The 25,195-nt window shown below is 34.4% G+C and overlaps 1 protein-coding gene across 1 annotated transcript in view; it reads left to right on the forward strand.

Annotated features, from left to right (window-relative positions):
• The window catches only part of LOC100741807 (eye-specific diacylglycerol kinase), a 52,468-nt gene that overhangs the window by 12,270 nt on the left and 15,003 nt on the right, over positions 1-25,195 (forward strand). Inside the window, exon 2 of the mRNA XM_012391838.3 lies at positions 4,574-4,715. Coding sequence (XP_012247261.1) covers positions 4,574-4,715 — 142 coding nt within the window. The remainder of the gene's footprint in view (positions 1-4,573; positions 4,716-25,195) is intronic.

Genomic DNA, 25,195 nt, shown 5'->3' on the forward strand with positions numbered 1-25,195 from the left:
ACAGGAATTTACTGTAAACATACAGCTAGTAAAAAATTAGAATGCGGAATGAACAGCTATATTAAAAGCGTATAAGCGTTAAAAATAATTCCGTTGAAACATATATAATGGACGATAGACTGTTTAAATATTTTGATGGTCTCTGTGAAATACGTATTTATACCAAATATCTCGTAACTTATATTTTCAGCCTTGTCCTTAAATTTGAAACCAATATAATCATGATAATCGGATCTTGCCACAGTCCTAATGAAATTTTAGAAGGCTTCGTACAAGATAACATAATCACATGTACGTGATATATTAAATTTATAGAGGGAGGAGTTTCACTGTTGCTATTTTGTAATTCGTGATTTATCTTCAATAATAACGAAATTATTTTGTTTGATGATCGGTTTTAATTTTATAGTTACATATTGTTTGCATTTTTTATCTTTTTGTTTACACTTGATTTCTTTGAATAAACGAGGCTCTGTGAACTCGAAAGTCAATTAAGAACACAATTATTGGTTTATGGAAGCTTTGGCAGATTTATCTTTCATTTGGCGCGGCTTAATTAACCTATAATCTTATACGGATTAATTAACTAGGGATAATAATTTATTACTCCTTTCGCCGGATGACGTTCAAACGTTTGAACTTTCCAACGTTTATCTTCAATATCGATCGAAACGATATCATTGAGATTACAATTCACCACTGTCCACATGTACATGGCACATCTCGCCATATTAATTCGAAATACGTTACGTATAATTCATTGCTCCGATAGTTCCTTTCAGATAAATTGAATATCCTGTATTTATCAGGGCAAGTATTCGAAGGTAGATATTAAATATCGTAAAAAGACATAGAATCACAGTTTCTCTTGGAATTCCATCGAGAATGATTAAAATCATTAAATAATTTGAAAAGCTACTAGTTAAGGATTCCATGTTCCCACCTCTGTCCGACAGATTTGACAAACAGGATGAATTTCGATGGCAGAGGACTTCTGAACATTGAGATGTCTCCAAAGGACCAGAGACCGAGGGTAGGGGACGAAGTATGGGTCTATTGGTAAATGGAATTTTCAGGTTCTGTATTACGGTCGCGTATCCTCCAGGGGATGTTTGTGAATGTTTAATGACCGCAGAGCGTTCATTATTAAGGGACTAATTCTACATAGCGCATCGTCCCCTAACCAGGTCTCGTTATATTTAGAATTAATGCGGCAACATAAGTACCATGCGTTCTCCTCTCTTATCCATTCTTCGGGTTCCATGTGATACTCTGTTTTCGCCGCAAGATAATTAATTAATCGATTTAAAAACCAGAGGAATCTTGTCGTCTTTCTTTTGCTTTTAGTCGAGGCTATTCGTAGTCTCTCCTATGGTTGTACCATCGCAGAGAAAGTGGGAAGTACTTTAGGGATGACCTGAGTCTGAGTCTGAGTTTAGGGATGATGACATGATATCCGAATAATTAAAAATTTTGGCCAATTTTATAAAATAAAAGAATCGTGTATTTTGTTAGAACGGAAGCAATGTTTCGTGTATAGCGTTTAGTGAACGTAACACGCAAGTTGTTAAATCGAGGTAGACGTTGAGATAATATTTACTCATATTTTCAGAGGCTTGTTACGATGGTCCTGGAAGATGTTGATCGTGCGAATAGTTCGCCTTCGTATAAATCTTTCATCTAACAAAAGAAATAGAATATGTATACTCGCGTTTAAACAAACGTCTATTTTGTATAACAACAAATTCTAAAAGTATTTTATCTTCTTTGTTTGAAAACTTATATAGACGATCTGACTGATAGACTGATAGACGATCATTAGATGTTAATCGCTCTAATAATTTCTCTACTATAATTCGTACATTTGTCTACCGCGTCTGCCTAAATAATTGAACAAATAAGTTGATAAGCAATTATTATTAATCATACGAAATATTTGTGTAGATCTCAGATTAGATCCGCGAGCCAGGTAATTACAACGTCGCCCGGTTTCGTTGTTAATTGCGGCTATCGCTTTAAAATAATCATACTGCCTCCCTAGGTCGTTTGCAAACTCGATTAATTGCAATCTATTCGCGAATTCGATCAACGTTCGACATGTAATCGGAATTACGCCGGCCTAACTGTTTTAATAACGTTTCGTTAATATTTTTGAATATTTTCTTTTCATCTCGCGTAGATTGCCGTTGATCTGTTAGACGCGGCCGTGCGAAATCTTCCTTAAACATTCTTGAGCAAGAGGTATACCTCGTTATAAACATCTTGCAAAGCTTGCCTATAAGCAACTAAATCAAGTATAAACAATGATTTCAGTCGAGAAAAGCAACTTTCATATTACGACGATTTTCCATTCTCATAAATCAAACACGTTTCACGTATTTCTTTTATCCAAAAACGAATGCTATCTTTCAGATGCACTGCGATATGTTTATAGTCCAAAGCGAAGAATTGTTACGACAGCGTTTTTTACACGGCCTCACAGTGTGAATCAATCGCTGAATCTACTGATCAAACAACACCCATAAAACAACGTGAAACAGGAATGCCACAGTTTTTACATTTCGAATTACAAAACTTTTTTAATCTTTTTAGGCGGATCGGGTGTGGCGAATCTGCTAATGAAACGAAGTAGAAAATATTAGGTTCGCTGGATTCAGCAAAAAGCATGCTACATACGAATATAGTTTGAAAAATCATTGAAGCACGACGACGCGAACGAATAATTTCCGTTTTTCGTGACGTATGAATAACGCGGTGGCCTTTCGCGTGTTTCGATTTTCCATATCGAAGCTATTTGATACGCAACAGATAGTCGTTTGTAACGAGCATGCCAGAGGAAAACTACGTCATTTCGCGTTCCCTCTTTCTGTCTCGTGTTTGACCTAGATATCCGGCAATTTCCGCGGACTAATTATGCAGAAAGCAGGCTGCGCGAGGGGCGGCTCTGCTGCGAACGACGGCCTAAAATTTTTATATAATCGTCCAAAGGGAACGGCAGATCCGCGGGGTGACTTGTCGTTAAAGTTGCACGCCGTGTCGCGCATTATGTTCGGGTCGCGTCTTTGAAATTTAAAGTATCCTTGAATTTTTTATGATGCCAGCAGTATGCTTCCGCGATATCCTACGGGACACGGTATTAACTCATTCTTCCGACAACGTCGTCTCGTCGAAGATGCGACCCAGACAACAAAGAGTTCCGGTTAATTTTGAAACTTCCTTCCTATCCTCTTTTGTGCTTTTAACTTGTCTACACAGTCGCTTGAACTGTGAAACACGTACGGTCATTTATTTAACCCCTGCACAGTGTAGCAAAATAGAATCGGACAAGGTGTCATACATAGTAATTTCGCTCGTTAAAGTGGAACAAATTTACAGGAGACGCGGTTATTAATAATTTAGTCATAGACTTGTAACAAATTCGAGATAGATAGATGTGTATTTTTTTCATTTAATACTGGGAATGTTTGAAAGGGTCTGTCACAATTGAGCCACTTGTGTAATATATAAAATGCTCATAGTATGGAAAAATGTAATTGTTTATAAGAGATTTACTCGAACAGTGAAACGTACGTGGTTACATTAAAAAGGATCGTATTAAAAATGAATGTTCCTGGTTTGGTATACAAATACATATTGGTTCAATGAATGCTTCGAATTTAAATATATTTAGAAAATATTCCTAATTAAAAATTCACCAGGAACGATTAGCGGATTAAAGAAAATTAGTTCATTTTGTGTATGGATACCATAGAATGTTTATTAAATAATCTACAAGTTATAAGAAACGAATGGCAGTAGTTCTGTTGACTCTTTTAATTTAAATATTTTTAGAGAATCCTGTTTTTAGAAGATTAAAAATCCACCAGGAACGATAAGCGGATTAAATAAAAATTATATTAGATCGTAAAGAAAGGTACGTGATGGATTCTCAAAATTTCATATATCCACGTTTGGCATTTTCGTAGAGGCACAAGAAATTCTACATTACGATGCTTCTTTAATCATTTTTATAACTCCTCGTATCGTAACTGAATATCTCTGATATTACATAATTGTTATTTATTTGCGTAATCTCATTTGCACTGGCATGATTTATTTTACAAAATACCGTTCCATATCTACGAATCAGTTTTCCCAATGAAACAATAAAACCAAACCATTTAGTCTACATAAAAGCAATACTAATCGCTATCTAGCTTGGCGAATCGTCATTGTGTACGATCAGCATGAAAACGTCGATAAAACCCGCTTACTTCAGTGTCGTCTAACCGTTGTGATACGTGAATCGATGTGTTATGACAGGTCAACTGTGCAGTTTGTTACGTTAATTCCTCGCAGAATGATCAACGGCTTTGTCCCAAATACGGTGCAATCGTGTATCCCAGTTGTACGAGGATTTAAATTCCAGAAGACTTTGCTAGACAGTCGTTGCTGTTCCCACTCCTCCCATCGGCCCTCCAATATGTATTATCCGCGTCCTAATGGAATTTCTGTAGAGGAATTAACGTCAACTGCAACAGCACACCGGCGATATCGAAGTGTCACTCCGTAATCGAGTGTCTTGCCGTTTCAGAGGGAGAGAAGAGGGTGGAACGAGTGGCGGTCACCGTGAACCCCGATCAACGCCCGATTGGGGTCCCGGTGCACTTAATGGAGAACATCTTTGGGTACCGACGTCAGCTTCCGGTGATTTCTGTTACGTCAATGACTGTTCGGTAAGTGTTACCTGTAAACGACAACTGTTTTCGAGCGTTTGGCTGGAGATGCAGAAAGAGGATCGAGATTGGATAGATATAGATGGAGGTTATTAGAGTTGGATTAGGTTTGACCATAGGAAAATGAGGATATTCTTGCACAATGATTTAGTAGCTAATTATATTAGTAACTTGATAGGTTTATGAGTTATAGAGGTATAATTTTCTATGAAAAGAGGATAATCAGGTGGCTGCTTATTTGTAAAACTTCATCTCTTTTACGTAGCTAATTTGTTACCGTTGTACAAGAGAATTTATTATTATCGATCATTTGTAATGTTGCAATGATTAATATTGCCTGGGTTGATAAGTTGCAAGTTATAGATTATCTATAGGTTTCTTTCTAATAATTTTATTAATTTCTATCAAATAGACCCAAGATTATTTTCTATTATAATAATATCGGTTAATTAACGAGTTAGTAGTTATGTATTGTGAACTTCTCTTTTACAATTGTTGAATTCTGCAATTTTTTAAGTTATAGGCAAATCGGTTGCAAGTTGTAAAATCGATTTCTACGATTTCGTTCTTTTTATTGCTAAACGTATATATCACTGTCATGCAAGAGAATTTGGAAATATCAATAACTCGTGATTTATGACTTGTAGAATCTTCCTAATGACATTAATCCTTCACATTTTGCTAATAAATAAGTTTGTGATATTAATTCATCATTGTCGTTGATTCATATTATATGTATGTACAATTATACAAAATGCAAAAGACGAGGGGAATCAACTGTACATAAAACATTTTACTGCCTAAGTGTTTTACAGAAATATGTCGATAAATTCATTTAATGTAAACACGCGATGTATATAGATCTCTCAGAACTATAAATAATAGTCATCAGTAATGAAGATCTCATGTCTACATTCGCGGATGGTGCAATTTGCAGATCAATTGAAAATTGAGTTCGAATCCACAACAATTTAGTCGGAGTATTATATTTCGTCGAAGCGTCGATATCGTAACGATATACGCAATGCAACGGTAAAAGTATTCAGTGGAAGTAATGTATAACAAGTAATTCATCGAAATACTGCCAATAAAATTATGAATGCAAATTATTCAACTGCATCTATTTGTATCGCTAATTATTTCATCGAAAGGAACTTCACTGTCGGACGGTGAAGGCCAGATCGTTTCTGTACTTGCGCATGCAGTATGTGTTCTACATTTATTTGTTTCAAGTTTACTTGTACAGAATTATGCAATTCAACGAGTTTTCTAAATTTCGAGAAGTTAATATTTTTTTTTCTCTTATTCAGAGAAATAGAATCTCGTTGTTTCGTAAAAATAACGAAAAGTATAACATTTCTTCGATATAATCCATTTGACGATCACACAGATTATATCGCTTAACGTTTACGTTTACGTTTGAATTAGATTTCAATAAATGTTCATTTAATTAATACGTATTAGTAGTACGTTTGAACAAATGAAAGATCCAATCTAATCTTTTTGATAAATTTTGAACGTTAAGAGGATTAAACTGAAAATACGTTAAACGCTAATAATTTTTCGTGGAAAAAGAACAGTCATACAGGCGAAATTGGGAAAGTCACCAAAGTGGGTAATTACGTGTCGTTAATTTACGTATCACGCAGGACTAAAAAGTCTCTTTAGTTGCTATTACGTTTAATTGGTATAAAGTAAAATATTCTACGTTCGTGTCGACAGTTATCCGATATCCGTTAGGCGAGGGTGAATACTATCGATAAATATTATATTTATTACATTTATTATAGAACCACATTGGAAAGGTAGAGCGTCGTTTGAAAAATTGATCTCGTCCTGTCATTTCGATTCGTAAAAGTGGTTCTACCAAAAGTTGGTGCGACGAAGTTGGAATATCATGACAAGAACTGATCGCCTTTACGTCACGACTATTCCCAACGAGGATCTACATACATAGTTTTCATTTACGTTGATATCTTTCATCCGTGGATTATTGCGAATAGCATTAAGAGAAGAAAAAAGAGACTTACGTAACGAGAACTACGTCACTTTGTCGCACACCGTTTGTTCACTTATTAAAACCATCTTTCTCGCAGAATAATATCGTAATTAATATGATTGAACCATTACAAAGAACGATAGTTTTCCTCTGTTCTATCTTTATTTGCGAATGGCCACTGTGATATACATTCGATGAAATTGTTACTCTAACTATATTAAATTTCATTGTAAAAGAAGGGAGAATATATTATTTGCCAACTTGGTTGATATTTCATTGAAAACAATAGAAGCCCCGTCAATCACACAGTTCAAAGTTAATAAAAGCACATTGATTTTAATTCGGTCGATTTTAATCTATGCAATGTATAAATATGATATATCGTGTATTTGGTACAAGTACAAACGTACAGAATATAAAATTTTTCTCTAAATAAGTAAATTATTATTAGGTGATCTCATAAGCGATACGGTGGTTTTTCGCATATTAGATTGTCGCGCATTCGCAATTGTTCTTGATAGCGATGAATTTCCCTTTAATTTTATAACTCTTCTACTTTTCCATTAAGATTTTTATACGAGTTTCATAAAAGCCCGATAGTAGCTTCCATTGTTTCCAACTCAACTGTCAGAAAAGCCTTGTTGCATTATACGTACGAAATACGACGAGTTGACTCATATCTTCAAATTATTTACTTTAAATTATTCAATGAGAATTGATTGTAAAATACATCCAAATAAAAAGAAAAATAAATAAAAAAATAAATAAAAAAAATAAATAAAAAAAAAATAAAAAATAAAATGCAAAGTGCATCGTATCGTTCGATTCGAATGAAATAAAACGATAGAAATTTGTATGATTCTAACAACGCAATCCAGAATCCTTAATGAAATGCAAATCAATCAGCGACTGTCTTCGATTGGTTTATTTGTAAGACGGAATTTTTACGTAATGCGATTCAATTAAAATGTTACAGTTCCGATTTGATAAACAATTCTTATATCTCTAACTTTACAACATGGACTTCTGCGAATAGAGAACAGACTTTGTAACTTTTATGATAAATTGTTTCCTTTACAAGCGAATAATATTCGTGAATTCAGTTATTACTGTCTGTCGAGCAAAACCGTGGCGCACGAGATCTTTTTTTCCGACAAAACTTTTAAAAAGCATTTCTCTAGTGTTTGCAGAAACTTTTTTACCCGCAACCAGAATTTTATTTCGCTCGCGGACGCCCCGACAAAGTTTCGTACGGATCATCTTATCTCGTTATAATATTCAGAATATTCTCGATCATTCTCTATAGTTTTTATCCAAGACGATACACGCGTGTACATTTGTTTAATGAAAATAATTAACGAATTTTTCAAAGTTTGCTTCATGTAATAAATTCCATGGCAAGGTATAAGGTTTAGTAATATCCAGCGTTACAGTAAAATAGAATTACATTACAACGTTTGATAAAATTTATAATTAACAACGCGACATATTAAACGCGTAATATACATTTCATTTTTGAATTTTAGCTATGTTTTTATGTATTTATATAGTCTTATGCGTAACGTAAAAGAACGTACCTAAAATTCAAAAATAAAATGTACAGAAAAATTCCCATGTGAGAGACACAAGTATTGGTACTAGAACTATCGGCGATTATAGTGGAGCATTTGTACCAAAAAAAAAAAAAAAAAAAAAAAAAAAAAAAAAAGAAAAAAAAGGGGAAAAAAAAAAAAAAAAAAAAAAAAAAAAAAAAAAAAAAAAAAAAAAAAAAAAAAAAAAAAAAAAAAAAAAAAAAAAAAAAAAAAAAAAAAAAAAAAAAAAAAAAAAAAAAAAAAAAAAAAAAAAAAAAAAAAAAAAAAAAAAAAAAAAAAAAAAAAAAAAAAAAAAAAAAAAAAAAAAAAAAAAAAAAAAAAAAAAAAAAAAAAAAAAAAAAAAAAAAAAAAAAAAAAAAAAAAAAAAAAAAAAAAAAAAAAAAAAAAAAAAAAAAAAAAAAAAAAAAAAAAAAAAAAAAAAAAAAAAAAAAAAAAAAAAAAAAAAAAAAAAAAAAAAAAAAAAAAAAAAAAAAAAAAAAAAAAAGAAAAAAAGGACTGTGGCACCGTTGCTTTCCACGAGCGACGTGTGACACGCATTACGCGACAGATTCATCGCGGATGCGCGTGTCGAAAAAAAAAAAAAAAAAAAAAAAAGAAGAAAAAAGGAGAACAGGGGGGGAGGGGAAGATACATGAAAAAATATGTAATACTAGAAGAGAAATAGATTTTTATTCGAATATTCTGCGAAATCAATGGGATGTATACTTCAGAAAGCCATCGTTACAAATTCCTAAAATTTCTATGAAAAATTACGAGTTGGTTATTTTGATTATTTTAGCAGCTCTAGCGTGGACTATGTGGTTTTTATGCATTCGTGAGAAGCCTAAGTTTGAAACTAAAAATGGCAGACAATAGATGCACATATCAGATCGCTCTACAATTAATGTCTTTTGTTTTACATCCTCAATTTCCAAGAGTGTTGAAATTTATACTTACCAATTAGGGAGATTTATAATTATTATAAAAAAAAATAGTAATCGATGTAACAATGATCCGGAGAAAATTCTCTCTCGCGCAAAAATATATAAATGATACGATATTAAATGGACGATACAAATTTCTGTTATGAAAATTAGAGCCTATTTTTTAATGTCGATAAAGATACAAATTTTCATAGACGTTCGCAGAAACTAGTAAAAAATTGTTTAAAATATTTGGTTTCTCTTACTGTATCAAAATTAATTCTCACAAAATTTAAGGAACGTCTTTATTCTTTCTGCAAATAACGATCTGTGTTATCTATGTTCCTATTCTAAAAATATCGAGAAGGAAGATGATATCAGAAATATATGATAGAGGAGAAAGTATTTCATCGAAGCGAAATATACGAAGAACAAAAGACGTTGTGAGTGTAAACGAGTGGAGAAATATGGGTTGGTGAACATAGTACACATTTCCGTCAAATTAACGAAACTGCGAATAGTTGGAAAGTTTTCAGAAGCCGGCAGAGAATCGTTTCTGCGACACACAATAGCAACTGTAACAAAATGCAGTGGTTCGGTCTGATAACGATGCTCTGACGTCGTTTTCACGTACGCATCCATGTTGTTCCCTTTGCGTTGTGTTAATTGAAACACTTTGGTGCACGTTCAGAAATCTCTGTCATCGTTAACAATGTTCTGTGCACGGAGAATCTTTGTTGCCTTCTCTGTATGGTGTACGCTTGAACACACGCGATCCAATTTGGGCATAATTTGTCAACGTAAATTGTTATGGCTTGACTTTGATTCCTATTTCGACGATAGATACTGCGTAACTTCTCTAGAATTTCGAACAATTATTGAGCCAATTTTCGGACAAGTAAACGTTTTAATTTTAATTCTTCGAAGCCTAAATTCGACTTTGATCTTCGACGTTTCGGGCTTAACTATTTCTTGCAGAAGTAATAGAACGAAGAAGAAAAAAGAAAGAGGAAGCGAAGAAAAAGCACGCGATGTACGAGACAAATAAATTGAAGAGAAAAGAGACGAGAGAAAGGAGAGACAAACGAACAGAAAGTATATCCAATAAAGATGAAAGCGAGAAAGAGAAAAAAGGATAGGTCTGGAATCGAATGGAAAGTGAGACAAAGAAAGAAACAACGTAATAAGGAAGGGATCAGTTAGGAAGATACAGGGTGGCAGGGAGACATGGAAAAAGCAATGGGCAAGGAAAGAGAAAGAACGAAAAAGGTAGAGAGAAATATGAGAAAAAAAGAAAGAAATGCTTAAACGTAGATGTTCGATGGTGCGCATATTAATAAATGTACGCAGTTGGTGTATTACAATGATTTTTATAAACATTGTTACTCAGCCACATTCTAAAACTTACCAGCAAAGAGTAAATGTTCTATCGTTATATGATGTATTGGCCTTTTCAAGAATGGCTTTATCAGAGTCGTTAAAGGAATTTTTTCCGAATTAAACAACGTATTAGACTATGTAGAAGAACGACGTAGTTACCGTAACAAGCCATAAAATAAATACCATAATCTGTCGATTATTTTGTCGTATTCGTTAATGTTAGTTTGTTAGAAAACGCATTCGCTGCTAGTTCAGGCTAATTTGCGGTTCAGTTAAGAAAAGAACTAAACGCAAGTACGTACATACGTATGTGAGAATCCCTCAGCAAGTAGAATTTCTACTAAAATTAGAATCTCGGAACGTTGCATGACTCTTACGTAGATGAAACGTCAAAGAATAAGCAGCTGAATATCTTCGGTAGGAAAATTGCACGTTTCAAAGAACACAACAAAGACGTTTCGAAACGATATTAAATCGTTTAAATTTCGACATTTTCCTGGAAATTCTACATCACCGTGCGAATAAACTCGACGAGTCGACACACCTATAGGAAAACGAATCGATAGAAGTCGACCACCGTGACGAAACAATCGAACACCGAAATGGGAACTTGAAAACTAAATTGCACGAGACGAATCGTATATGGCGAACTTTTTCTATTATAGTGGCGCGAATGTTTCTCAGCTAAACCTGCGAGGCTATTCGAAGGCCGTTTACACGTTGGCTGATTTAATTTGGATAGTTTTCAAAGCAGTCATAAATTTCATCTAGCGCAACGAACATCGATGTAGAAGTACGGGCCGCTGAACTTCCATTTGGCTGTCAATGATTTATGTTCTTTTCACGTGGAATATCGTCGCGAAGGATGCACGAGGTTTTAACAGGCTATTCATCGAAATCGAACGACGTATCGTCGAAACAGGAAATTAACTGACGGTGGGAAACACTTGAGTCCAGCTACATGTTCATCCTCTTCCCGTGTTCTGTGTTTCATAGCTGGTTTTCGTTCGCTCGCTCTGCATCCGAATTAAAAGCGAAACGACGCGGATGTTCGCGTCGCTGGAAAATTCCCTGTGCGGTTGCTCGTTGTTGATAACAGACAGACCCGTACAATTATGTTATTTAATTAGGCTAGATGTGTCGGTTATGTACATAAATGCGTAGACATAAGTCGCATCGTTAAAGTTTATTTTCGCTGATATTATACTCCTTAATATGGCGAACTTGATTTTCATTTTTTCGTCATTCTGTATCCGCAATAACCTACGCAAGCAGTTAATAGAAAAAAGAAAAAGAATATATATATATATATATATATATATATATATATATATATTTTTTTCTATTAACTGCTTGCGTAGGTTATTGCGGATACAGAATGACGAAAAAATGAAAATCAAGTTCGCCATATTAAGGAGTATAATATCAGCGAAAATAAACTTTAACGATGCGACTTATGTCTACGCATTTATGTACATAACCGACACATCTAGCCTAATTAAATAACATAATTGTACGGGTCTGTCTGTTATCAACAACGAGCAACCGCACAGGGAATTTTCCAGCGACGCGAACATCCGCGTCGTTTCGCTTTTAATTCGGATGCAGAGCGAGCGAACGAAAACCAGCTATGAAACACAGAACACGGGAAGAGGATGAACATGTAGCTGGACTCAAGTGTTTCCCACCGTCAGTTAATTTCCTGTTTCGACGATACGTCGTTCGATTTCGATGAATAGCCTGTTAAAACCTCGTGCATCCTTCGCGACGATATTCCACGTGAAAAGAACATAAATCATTGACAGCCAAATGGAAGTTCAGCGGCCCGTACTTCTACATCGATGTTCGTTGCGCTAGATGAAATTTATGACTGCTTTGAAAACTATCCAAATTAAATCAGCCAACGTGTAAACGGCCTTCGAATAGCCTCGCAGGTTTAGCTGAGAAACATTCGCGCCACTATAATAGAAAAAGTTCGCCATATACGATTCGTCTCGTGCAATTTAGTTTTCAAGTTCCCATTTCGGTGTTCGATTGTTTCGTCACGGTGGTCGACTTCTATCGATTCGTTTTCCTATAGGTGTGTCGACTCGTCGAGTTTATTCGCACGGTGTTTTCAAGTGACATGCTACATATTAGGTGATTAAATCGAAGCGAAACGAAGTGGAGAACACGTGAACGCGTGGTAGGAAACGATCCATTATATCGGTCCGTTTATATTATACATGTATAGTCGCTAGCAATGAATGCTATTGTACAATAATCTCATGCAATTGTTATCGCAAATACGATTTCACACGCTAAATCACGGGATGAATCGATTAAATGTTACTGTAATCGTTTTCTCGTTATTACGTTAAATACTCGTCGGTTCAATAACGAGTAAATAATTACCGTTTATCATCTGTCCGATAACATATTCGCTTATCGTTCTGGAGGAAACGTCCCATGATTTGTCGTTTCGCATTGTATTCCGAGTTATTCGTTTATCGAACGCGCTATGAAAATGGAATAAAAAAAAGAGAAATAGAAGAAAAGGAAGAAAGAAGAGATAACAGATAAAATTGAACAGACGAAATAAATGAAATAAAAAAAAAGAGCGGAAGAAAAAATGAAACAAAAAAGGGAGGTGACGAAAGTCCGCTTTTTAACGTGTCAGCATGTTCGAACATCCTATTTTGTGGTAATTCGTTCGCAGATTGGAAACTCGGCCGCGAGAAAAGAAGCGAGAGACATTAAAACAGCTTTTAATTACTTTTTTGACACATTATTTTTAGTGGACCGACTTCTTCTCACTTTGTCTCTACGCAGACGACGGAAAACATTTTATCAGACTTCCTTCCTACGTTTCCTACGTATTTGTTGAATTTTAATGATTGTTTAATTCAGAAGTGTTGAAGTGGTTACCACTTCTAAGAAAACTCTACATCTGGTCTTTTTTAGTTTTCTCAAGCACCGAAGCCATCGACAGCGTGTAGACAAAAGACTGCGACGAAGTCAGGCCATAAACAGTAGACAGGCGACGTTGGCTTCGGAGTTTTTTCAGTTATTAGGTAACACAGCTAGCGTGCGGATCTGGACCAGCTCAAATTGTATTTTTACTTATTACACTTCTATTTAAATATATTTTCTACCTTACAATTTATCCACGTGTTTTCTCTGTTTACACAACGAATAACCTCAATAAGAAGTACAGGAGGCGCGATCTTAGAACCATCCTGTTAATTACTCTCTTGTTGTTCTCTCGTTTTCTTTCTTTTTTTCGTCTTTCATCTTGGCTTCGTTGTATAAATGTTATTATACTCTCCGCGTTTTTTTCTTTGTCTGTGTTAGCTTTTAAGAACACGGTGCATGATTTCCGGGCCACGTGTTATCTTCTTATTACACGCTTCTATTGTTCCATTTAGTCGAGTGACTTTGGAAAGGATAACTAAGGGAGAAATCGTCGGGGAAGCAGATATTTTTCCACGATGTTTCCTATCGAAGTTTCGAAGATCCGTGTAATATGTATTTAACGTTGATGAAATTAGTTTTGATTGGAAAATCTGATTTGGAATCGATTGTTTTTCTTTGTGGATTGAGAAAAGAATGTCACCCTGGACAATACAGTGAAATATATTTTCTTGTGTCTTTTCTCATTGGGGAGAATTGTTAGAGCATCTTTGGTATTTCTTCTCTTATCATTCGATATATGATTCTGACTTATTATTATATAGTTATTATTATTATTATAGGTAATAATAACTCGAGATATGTATCTTTGTATCTTTTTCTAGTTATACGTTTTTTTACTGATTCGTGTTCTTTCACATTTACTTCACTGAGAAACGTTTCATTTTTATAATTTGCGCGCCATGTGAACTATTTATTCTCAATTTAATATCATCGTTCTATGAAAAATAAAATATTTGCAAAATTTCAACGTATTCAAAGGGGCCAGAACTTTTTGAGCAAAAGTATTTCTGGAATCTGTAAAGAAAAAATAATTTCAATTAAATTGTCAGAAGCATTTGTATTTACTTATAGGCTATAATTATAGACATAATTCTATTTATACGTGTGACAATTTTTCACATCATCGGCAATATTCTCAGAATATCAACATCGATATTTCAGCGAAACGATATAAACCAGGCCCCCTGTCCAATGACGAATTCATGTAAGTGTCTGAAGCAAATGTTCAGACCGTAAGTTCCAAGCACGTGTGTAGCATAGAGAAGCATGTAGAACACGAAATGCTATTTAACATGACTGATTTAGGTGGAGTCGAGGAAGTTGGATGGCAGAAAGGTAGGCAGCTGTACGGTGTTTCCTGAGAACAATGATCAATTAGGATTACTCTAGCAGGTAAACGTTACGGAGTTTGCAGTTCCGACATGAAGTTATGACCCAAATTCATTTTACTACTTACAAGGAATCATCTTATTTTCTCAAAGTAACTACAGTCCATAAAATACAACGTTCTTAAGCTTCGAGATTTGGTTCATCTTATTTTTCTATTATTAAAAATACATTCTAAGTTAAAAAAAAAAAAGGAAGAAAAATATGTAAGGATTGTTGTTATTACGCATGATTTCCTATTGCAATTTTCTAGCAAATCTTTTCGTGAAATATTCAGACTAAAATTGGGACATGGAATATCGAAGGCCGCAACAGGCTTAAAAATAAAACACGTTACGCGATAAATCACATCATTCCTCTTCTCATCTTTCACTTTCGCCTTAGACAATGATTAGTTACAGCCAATAGTTTCAGTAAACCGATGCTCGTTAAAAGTTGACGACATTCGTTACCCACACGTCCCTTTTTTCCTCTTAATCCTTCGCACGGTGTCGTAAAACGGCTCTACCTTCAACATGTAGCAGCGTAGAAGGTACTGCAAACGAATAATCGTAAAAACGAAGGAGTAAAAGCATAGGAAGAAATGCCCGGCATGTTTCCCAAAGATACGACTGTTTGGTGCGAGAATAAAAACGCGACGTAGCTCGACATGAAAAATAATGTGCGCGGTACTGACGTGCCACGATGGACAGTAGTTGGAAGTGGTCGATAGAAGAGGGTGAAGAAAAAGAATAATATCGTAGAGCTTCGTTTATAGGATTCAACCTCTGGACAGCTATATATTCGAAAGTATATATGAATTATCGTCTGTTGAGCGTTAAGGAAAAAAAAAAAAAGAAGAAAGGAAAAAATACATCTAGTATATATCTATAATATTTTATATATAAGGTATAGATTATACGTGTAGACGCATACGTATATGATCAATCACCATAAGTATACATATATCCATCCACGACTTTTTAACATGTAATATTTCATTCCATTCTTTTTTTCCTGTCGCATAGCAATTATGAATTTCTAGAAATATTGCCTTCTACCATATCGATGGAAGAATAATTGTTCTGCCGTTGATCTCAATTTTCTGTACGATATGACCATGGTGTTTTGTTACATTGCTAATGAAATTCCACAATATTTCTTGTAACACATAAATGTTTTCTGTGATATGTCTTCAAGTATTTTCGCGAGCCACTGCATATTATACGTACGTTGTGTCTTCATTGATTTATCCTTATCCTGTATGCAGTCGACTATTTGAGTATATGATAAAATATGCATTTAGCCGGATGAAACAGAATGATCATGGAACGCGTCAATTTTTCTGCTTGTCAGTCGTCCTCGTTTCAACAACTGTACCAATGATTGGAAATACTTTGGCGAGACACGGAGTTCGACTGCGTACATTTTTTATCGGTGATATCATTTTTAGGCAAAGACGTTGGCAATGAGTGAAACATTAATGGGGACGATTCTCGTTAGGAGCGAACGCAAAAGGAGAGAAAGAGAGAGAGAGAGAAAGAGAGAGGAGAGGGAGTTGTCTCGCACGTTTATTTCGTGCGTTTCTTTTGCTTTTACGAGCAACGCCGCTCTTAGAGATAGAACCGTGCGTCATTTCATCACGTAGATATATCCTTCCCTAGAATATTTCTTTCCTTTCTCCGTTTTTTCCTTTTCGTCTAAATCTGGAAATTCAACGAGGGAAATGAAATTCTTTTTTTACCCACCGGAGTTCGATATTGCTTCTATGATATTTTGAGAAATTGTAGGTCAAAAGTATAAAAAGGGTGATGCGTATTTATTCGCGTTGCCATCTTTCGACCTAATGTTCTTTTAAATTTGATTGAGATAACGAGGGGAACATGACAGAAAACGTCGTAATTAAGAATTTTTAATTAAGTGCCGCAGTTTCGTCCGAACCGAAAACGAACACAGTTGATGCTTACGACTCGCTTAATTACGTAATTTAATTGCGTTGAATAATAAATGAATTACTTCCTAATGAATTGCATGATTTTGAAGCGTCTAAGCATTACGATCTTATAGCCATTATAATGATTTCTATAATTATGGACAAACATATAACTATATATACGGCTATATACAAATTTAATTAACGAAGCTATAAGTGGTCGTTTTCACATAGACAATTGCATTATTAATTTTCTATATTTATTTATTCTGAGTATAGAAAACACAAGCTACTTTGGAGTATGCGAGTAAAGATTCTTTGCGACGGTCATTTAACACGTAATTTTTCTTGTCAAAGGTAATCGACATTATGACCAGTACTATTGATAGTATAATAAACGATTGATGGGATATAAAGGTTTATAAATTGTGTATCCTCGCAAAATGTTTGCGGCGCAACGTTTCCGAGTTCCTTGACTCATCGGTTTCATTGAAACACGTTATATCATTAACGTAATGCGGCTCATTGATTTTACGCCTCTATCGAATCAATTATAGCATAGATATTAATTGATTTCTGGGAATGTATAGGCAGTGTCTATTTTAGTTCTCGTACGATGGACGAAAATAAACAATCAGCCCTTAAGCAATCGCCATATAGGATTACAAAGACATTATTTTGGTCTTCTTTCATTTTTCAGCGTAACGCTATAACAACGCAGAGTATGTTTTAACAAAGATATAATAGCACAATTTTTGCAGTGCTCGTTCGTAATAGTAGGTTACATCACGCAAAATAAAAGCAAAATAAAAAGGATTTTTCCTGAATCTTTACACTTTTCAATAATTTGGTCGTCATTGGCATTCTCATTAATTTTGAATACATTTAATACACTTTCATTTCGTATGTATCTGCCTGGTAACTTAGTATTTGTATTATGAAAGAAATAGAAACATGCCATTATGTATTCTTCTTATTATTATTGTATGGTCTGCTTTTTTATGTGTACACGTTGTATGTACATCCTGTTGACAAAGTACTCTACCTAAAGATAATCCTACTTAATCACAGATCCTAAAAAACATGTTAGTGAAAAGTTTAAAAAATGAACCTTGCCACGAAACTATTCTTTCTTGTATATTCGTATTTATTGGGCTGGCAACTAACTAATTAGATGATATTGACAAAATGCACGACCACTTAATCGCCAACCCAGAAGATTCCATTTAAATTGCACGTGAAGTATATTCTATTTTTACAAGTAAAGAAAATGTTTAAGCTCCTAATTACTTCGAAGTGAAATACCTTGCTCGAGTATGCGGAAAATATTTAGCTATATATCACAAACCGGTAGTTTCAATGTTAATTTACCTCTCTTATTCCGACAAATACGCAAATAATCTTAAAATTCAACCAACGAAATTTAGGACAAATAATGATTTCCTTATTTTTATACATCGTTTGGCCGAGCTACTTGAAAAGTTGATAATCCTGATTTGGAGCGTGATTTCATATTCTCCGATGAATACATTTATTTAGCTAACGCTTTAAAAAATGAATCTTAACTGCAGGACGATGATGTAGCAACGAGGAAAATTAAGCGAGGCTACTACCATTCTATGTGTGTTAATAACGGAAATTGGCAATTTACGAAACCTCTTTGTTCAGGTATAAAAAGAAAATTATCGGGCGAGCCTTGGCCACAGGGTAGCAACGAGGTTGAGAGGGATGGTAGAGGCTGTAATTTTCCGCGTGGCATCTACCATGATAAATATTTTTGCAGCTAGTATGCATGGTAGGAAATTGGATATATATGTCGGCGACTGAAAATTTTGCATATCACCTGTACTGGATGGCTGTGATTCGTGAATTTATTAAAAAGATTATAACGTTTGCTCGCCTCGCTGAAATTAAATTTTTTACGCGCGGCTCTAAAGACAGAAAAATTGATTAAAATCATCTTCCCATAAGGAAAGATCGTAATTTTTAATAATACGTTTATTTTTACGTTTATACGTTTATTTTATATCTTATTTTTAATCTTCTTGGAATAAGTTTTCAATATTTAACGCAGCAATTATTGTCACGAAACCAGTAGGGGGTTGCCTTAAAAATTCATGGCAAAATTTTCTAAACTGCTACGGATATTGTATGTCAATCGTTTCCTCTAGCGTATCCCATTTATAATATTCCTTAAGAAAAGATTCAGTTACATCATTTTTCCATTCAGCTTCCTTGATTGAAAAATCTGGAATAAGGAAACACTACCGTAGTAAATTAAACGAGATTTGCGGTAGTAACGTTTCCATAATAGCCTTAAAGTACAGATTGTTGCACATAATTTTCGCTAATCGTATTTGGTTGGTTTAGTTTGTCAGGATTAAGTTTCCTAATGGAAAGAGGATCCTGTCCTTTATCTTTCTTAAGAAAAAGAAACAGCACGAAAATAAACGGGTTACGTAACGGAATGTATAGAACAAAACTGTTTGCAAGGAAATTATTGGAAAGAAGAAAAATATGCCAAGGTGGCACGTGACCAGAATACCGTTTAAATTCGAGTTTGCATAAAATATGAGTATCGTATCGCCGTAATTTTCGATGCAGCCTGACGAAAAGAAACGCGTATAGATTTTTGACCGGTGCAAAAAAAGCTCGTTCACGGCAACAACACCGTTTTCGATGTAAAATTGCCTGTAATCGACGAAGACCGCTTTTGGTAACGCCCAAACCGAAACATTTCAGTTTCCAACTATGTAGCAGTTTCGAATTTGTTTCTATGTGAAATCCTATGTGAATGGCGTAACCAGGTTTTGTGATATTTGAAACCTGCGACAAGCGTCTGTGTACAAGGTGTTTCATACAAAATGAGTATCTCTAAACTTTAACCGTAGATTTTATACGTCTAAATTTGACGAGATAGCATCATGCGTAAAAAAAAGTCAAACTAGAACTGTTTTCATTTTGAAAGTAACAGTGTCAATCTTTTTGATTGACAATGCAGGTTTCGAACCAGGTTATATGTATATTAGCGTAGGCAAAACTGATGGAAGTTATGTGGTTTCATAGTACATAGAAAGTACGATGGTTTATGAAAATTCATATTTTTATAAACGAAATTACACGTAGATAAACGAACTATACGTGATTTGTTTTATGATCTGCAGATTATATGGGGCACGTACTTTGGATATTTTCTATATTTTTGCGCATTGAAATTTTTCATAAATGTCTCAACGTTCTTAATCTAGTCATATCGTAGAACAGTCTTTAATTATTTCTACAGGCTACGAGTCACGTAATTATATAGAATAATTAATTATAGGAATATTTTTAAACAATTATCTCTATTTTTTTTTAATTCTTTTCTTCCATAGTTTCATACTACAATTTATTACAGGAAATATCGGGAAAAGGTTGGTTTGAAAATTCCTAAACAATTTTTACAATTTCTGCTACACAAAATGGATTTTGTTCTCGATAGTCCTAAAGCATTTTCGTAATAACACCGGGAGTATCGTAATTCAGAATCTCTGGATATTGTGATAAATATAACAGTAGTATACGGATCCGAAATTGGAAGAACGCGTTTGCGTCTCGCGGGGGATGATTTTTCTGATTTGTGTCGACACGACCTTTTGTTCCGCGTATTTTCCACCATTCTACGTTCATGAAATATGTAACTTTCTGACTTTGCCCATTATTCTTATTTCCCTGCTGTTTATATGTTCATGTTTGCTTCTTAGCTTCATCAAGTAGCTACCGTCCATGCTTCTACTATACAAATTTTATTGCCTCTCGTCGTTTCTTTCATTTATTCCACTCGAATCGAATACTCGCTGAATATAACATCCGGCGGAATTGTATCATCCACTTCGTCATTATTTACATAACGGCCACTCTGATAAGATTAAGGCACCAGTTTTTCAATGATGACTTATACCTTTCGATGATTTATCTCGCATCATTTCCATCGATGCACCCTTATGAATGAAACGAGAAGTTAATTGAAAGATTTAATCGAAACGAATGATATTCGATTTTCGTTTTTGCAATTACTAAAATCGTACAAGTGTTTCTGTTAGTTTTCATTGACTCTGTAACTATAACTTTAACCGACTGGTCGTATGTACACGTTAAGAGTTAAGTTTCTGATAAAAGTGGAGACTTGGTACATGGAACGCGCAATAACACGAATCACAATACTCGTCGTTCCAAACCGAAGAATTTTTTCTCTTTTTTGCACTTTCCTGTATCTGTAAACGAAGATATTAAAACGGACAAAATAAACAAAACACCCTGTATATCATATTCCATGTTTTCATTAAAATATGGCATTCGATACGTTCACGTTGTAACATATTCACGTTTAACACGCGTTCATGATATTCGTTCTCTGCGGTGCATACACCGATAAATAATACTTTCGTAAAATTTCTATCTATAGCATTTTAAAATTTTGTATGCGTGCGCCGTATGAATTATAATGAAATCTTTTCGTAATCTCCGGATTTTTACAAGTCGCAGTTACAGATACGTATATATGTACATGTATAGACCAGCACATGGCTCGTAAGATTCTAAACGAATTTCATGATACCGCGTGTCCGTCATATTTAACAAGAATCCAAAATCAATTTCCATCGCATGCATGCGAGCGTGGTAACGTCTGGTTAGCAGGACCAAATGGAAGCTTTCCTCCTAACTAAGTAAACAAGCATTATTTGCATTAAATTATACTTAACGTGCTTCAAAGTATGTTTAAACTTGTCGCGAGGCATGATATTTATCGTTGCCGAGATTCCAACGATCGATACACATTACGCGCGAGCATACTTCCGCCGTAGCGACGAGTGACTTCCTGCTTCTTCCGTTGAAAATTAATCTTGAATTTTTCAAACGATTTCAATCGTCGTTCTTTTATCGATCAGGCAAATATTTCTATTCGCTTTACTTCCTCTAGGATCGTACCACATTACGTCATGTGACACAAATATGTCTTAATTTCTCAATTTAATCACCCACTGTATTTATTTGTTTATCTAATATCGCTACACACCTTCCGTTTATTTATTCGTGAATCGTTTTGTTCCTGTTCGTACGATTGGAGTCATACGACAAAAATAAACTTTGATTTCTTACTTTTCGTGCACCTGGACATTTTTCTCCCCTTTGAAATCACCAATCAAATCGATGAAGTATTTTTAGGATAAAGAACAATTAGCGTAGAAGAAAGATAAATACAACATGTTTTTCACAAGATATATTGTAAAACATATTGCGTAATTATTACCTATCAATATCAAAAATAATAAATTTATCGGATTGTTTAGAAGGTTGGTAGTAAAATAAAAAAAAAAAGATCGAAGAATTAGTGTAACGTGTATCGAAATTTATAGAATGAGAAATGTCATCAAGCTGAATCAGATTATCATATCGTTAAATAAGATATATGCATCTTTCTTTTTCGATGACTTTGTGTTATTTATCGGACGACTGATCGACTGTCTTGATAAACAGGCCTTAACGTTTTATAAATCGCATTATGTATTTTGAAATGTCGGTTTACGTACATAGCTTGATCGTCATACGTAAAAGAGTGTCGTTTACTTCAATTGAGAAAGGCTGAAGAGCTTCATACGCAAGGGAGCCAGGGCTCTGCTTCATTGTTTGGACATTTCCAGGAATATTTTTCCGAGGAAAATTCGCTTCAGTAGTAAAAAAATTGAGGATTTTCGCTTCACTGTGCAGGATGGAAATGTAAACTTGGAAAGTATATTACATATGTAGAAGTTAATCAAATGGAGATTCGAAAAAATAGATCGGCTACGTTGATGCAGTAAACTATTTTGCGAATTTAACCGTGGCAAGAAAAAAAGCTTGCATGCATTCCGTGTGCATTATTTAAAACGTTTCAAATAACGTTCTAGAATAAAACGGGCGGAAAGTTTTTCCCGTGAAATATTTAATTTATACAGTTTGGTTTAGAGCAGTCGCAATTGGTTGAAACAGGATTTAATTTTTATTTTAACCGGCGCCCCGGGAACGCGTTGTTTCGAATATGGAAGCAGAACATTTTTTCGAAATTTAAAAAAAGAAAATATCCGACGAAACGTGTTCGTCATATAGATATCATGATAATCAAATTTGTTCCATTTCGTCATATCCGTTTGGTCAGAAAAATTATTCCCATCGTCAAAGGAGCGTTGTTCCTTTTTCGAGGAACGAGTACGGTGTATCGCGAATAATTTTTAAAGAACGCTGGAACGAAAAAACGTTATTCCAGTCATCGAAATACTATGATATATTGTATTTGTCTAATTAATATCATAATAGGTGTATAAATCTTTTTATGGAAATATAACGTTAACCGTGACAAATAAACGTGTATCAATCGAAAATTTGCAACATTCTAGGCTTTTGTAGGAAAAATTCACGAGAAGTATTAATCGTATGAACATAGATTTTAAAGAGTTTTTTTTTTGATAGAACAAGATTGAACGTGTTAAGAGGAATTTTCAAAAATCAGTTGCAAAAATTCGTTGCCGTGAAAGGCAGAAAATTTCTCGTAAAAAGGACCGTGATGGTTTCAGTGAGTAACAGGAGGTAGACGTATAATTCAACAGCATTGAATCTCATAAACTCAGAAATCTCTCATAAATCTCATATTACTTTTATTGCACAAGCCAATGCTATTATCAGAAATATTATTTGCTCCGACATTATGTGTTCTTAATGCAAAGTTTCAGAGTATTATTAGTAAGTAATCTGAGAATTTATAATTTTGTAGTTATCTCATACTTCAGGATTTCGTTAAATCGTTTCTCAATCTCCAGAAGCTCACTAACTGTGCTATCGTTTGTGGCATGCACAAAGCGAATAGTAATTCTCTTGTATGGCTACCAATATTCTGGAATTTTACAGCTATTGCTCAACCGTGAGACTGTTCGCTCGCAGCCGTTCTCTGCCTTCAATATCAATATCAATGATCCACAAATTCCAATTTCGAATCGCATAAAATTCTTTCGTGTCCATTAAACGTCGAATGTGCATGAATCAAAAGAAAGGGAAAAAAGGAATGAAAAAGGGATGAAAAAAGTCGAGTGTGAAGCCAATACGGACCAACACAACCACGTCGATAATATTCTCGATTTACAGTGTGGGTACTCAACCTTTTCGCGAATGCATATCATCAGATTCAACGTTGAAAAATTGCAGTATGCAGCGCGAAGAGTAATATATCTTATAACGTACCTACATTGCACGAAACTAAGACTATATGCTTATTATAGTAAGCGTTATTCGACTAGGCTTAACATCTCAAAAATTTTTTTTTTTATTTATTTGTTTACATTTTACAATTTGTCCAGTAGGACATTTGGTAAAATATTATAGCTTAGTAATATAGTAATATAGCATGTGGATGGCTACCCCCAGTGGGATACCATCTTCGAATTCTCAAAATTCAACTTCGAACCTGGTACAGAATGATCAAACTTGTACGTTGCAAGATACTGTTAGATTTCAATATGATAATTAAATTCGAAGAATGAAACACTACCGGGTATTTTAAGTTCAATAATAATAATAAATAATAAGAGCAATAAACACGAGTTATGATAATCTTAACTGAGAATATTAAGCTTATCCGATAAACTTCTTACCCATTGATGAGAAGGAGCTATATATCCGTAGAAAACTACGGTCATTTAATATATGGATATCGATTGTTTGATTTTGTAAGGAAAATATACGGCTGTTTATCTATGGTACACAGAATTTCCACTCCAAAATTCTGATGTGTTGATCTATGTACATTCCTTTCCGTATCTCTTAGCTTTCACGCTATTTGGTCTGATGAATTATTCCAATATCTAGTTATCTCTGAGGTGAATGTTTTCCCAGCAATAGATATGTTCTTTATACACAAAAGAAAACAGTTATCTGTTATCCTTTACCTGCTGTTACTGCTTGTATTTATCAAACGTTTGGCAAATATGTTATTTGAAAACAATTTATTTCTTAAGTAAGATTTTCGAATTACGTTTCAAGCAATTTTATTTCCAACTCACGTCTTATTTTCCTCGGAGTAATTATTTGATCTTTTTACTTGTCGTTTTATTTGGAGTACCTAATTATTTGACCTACTTTTCTTTTCTCTCTCTCTCTTTTTTTATTTTATTTGGAGCAATCGTTTGAACTTTTGAGTCAATATTTTCATGTCAAATATAACGCGCTAGATTCTTCCTTCTAACTCTCGCGTTCAATAATCCCACTTTGGCTGAGAACCTCTGATTTATAGCATTCCCGATCGACACGGAAAATCGAGTATGAGATCTCGTTTAAGTGCGATTTCC

Source organism: Bombus impatiens, unplaced genomic scaffold (genome assembly GCF_000188095.3).
Source record: "Bombus impatiens unplaced genomic scaffold, BIMP_2.2 scf_0049, whole genome shotgun sequence".
Taxonomy (NCBI): domain Eukaryota; kingdom Metazoa; phylum Arthropoda; class Insecta; order Hymenoptera; family Apidae; genus Bombus; species Bombus impatiens.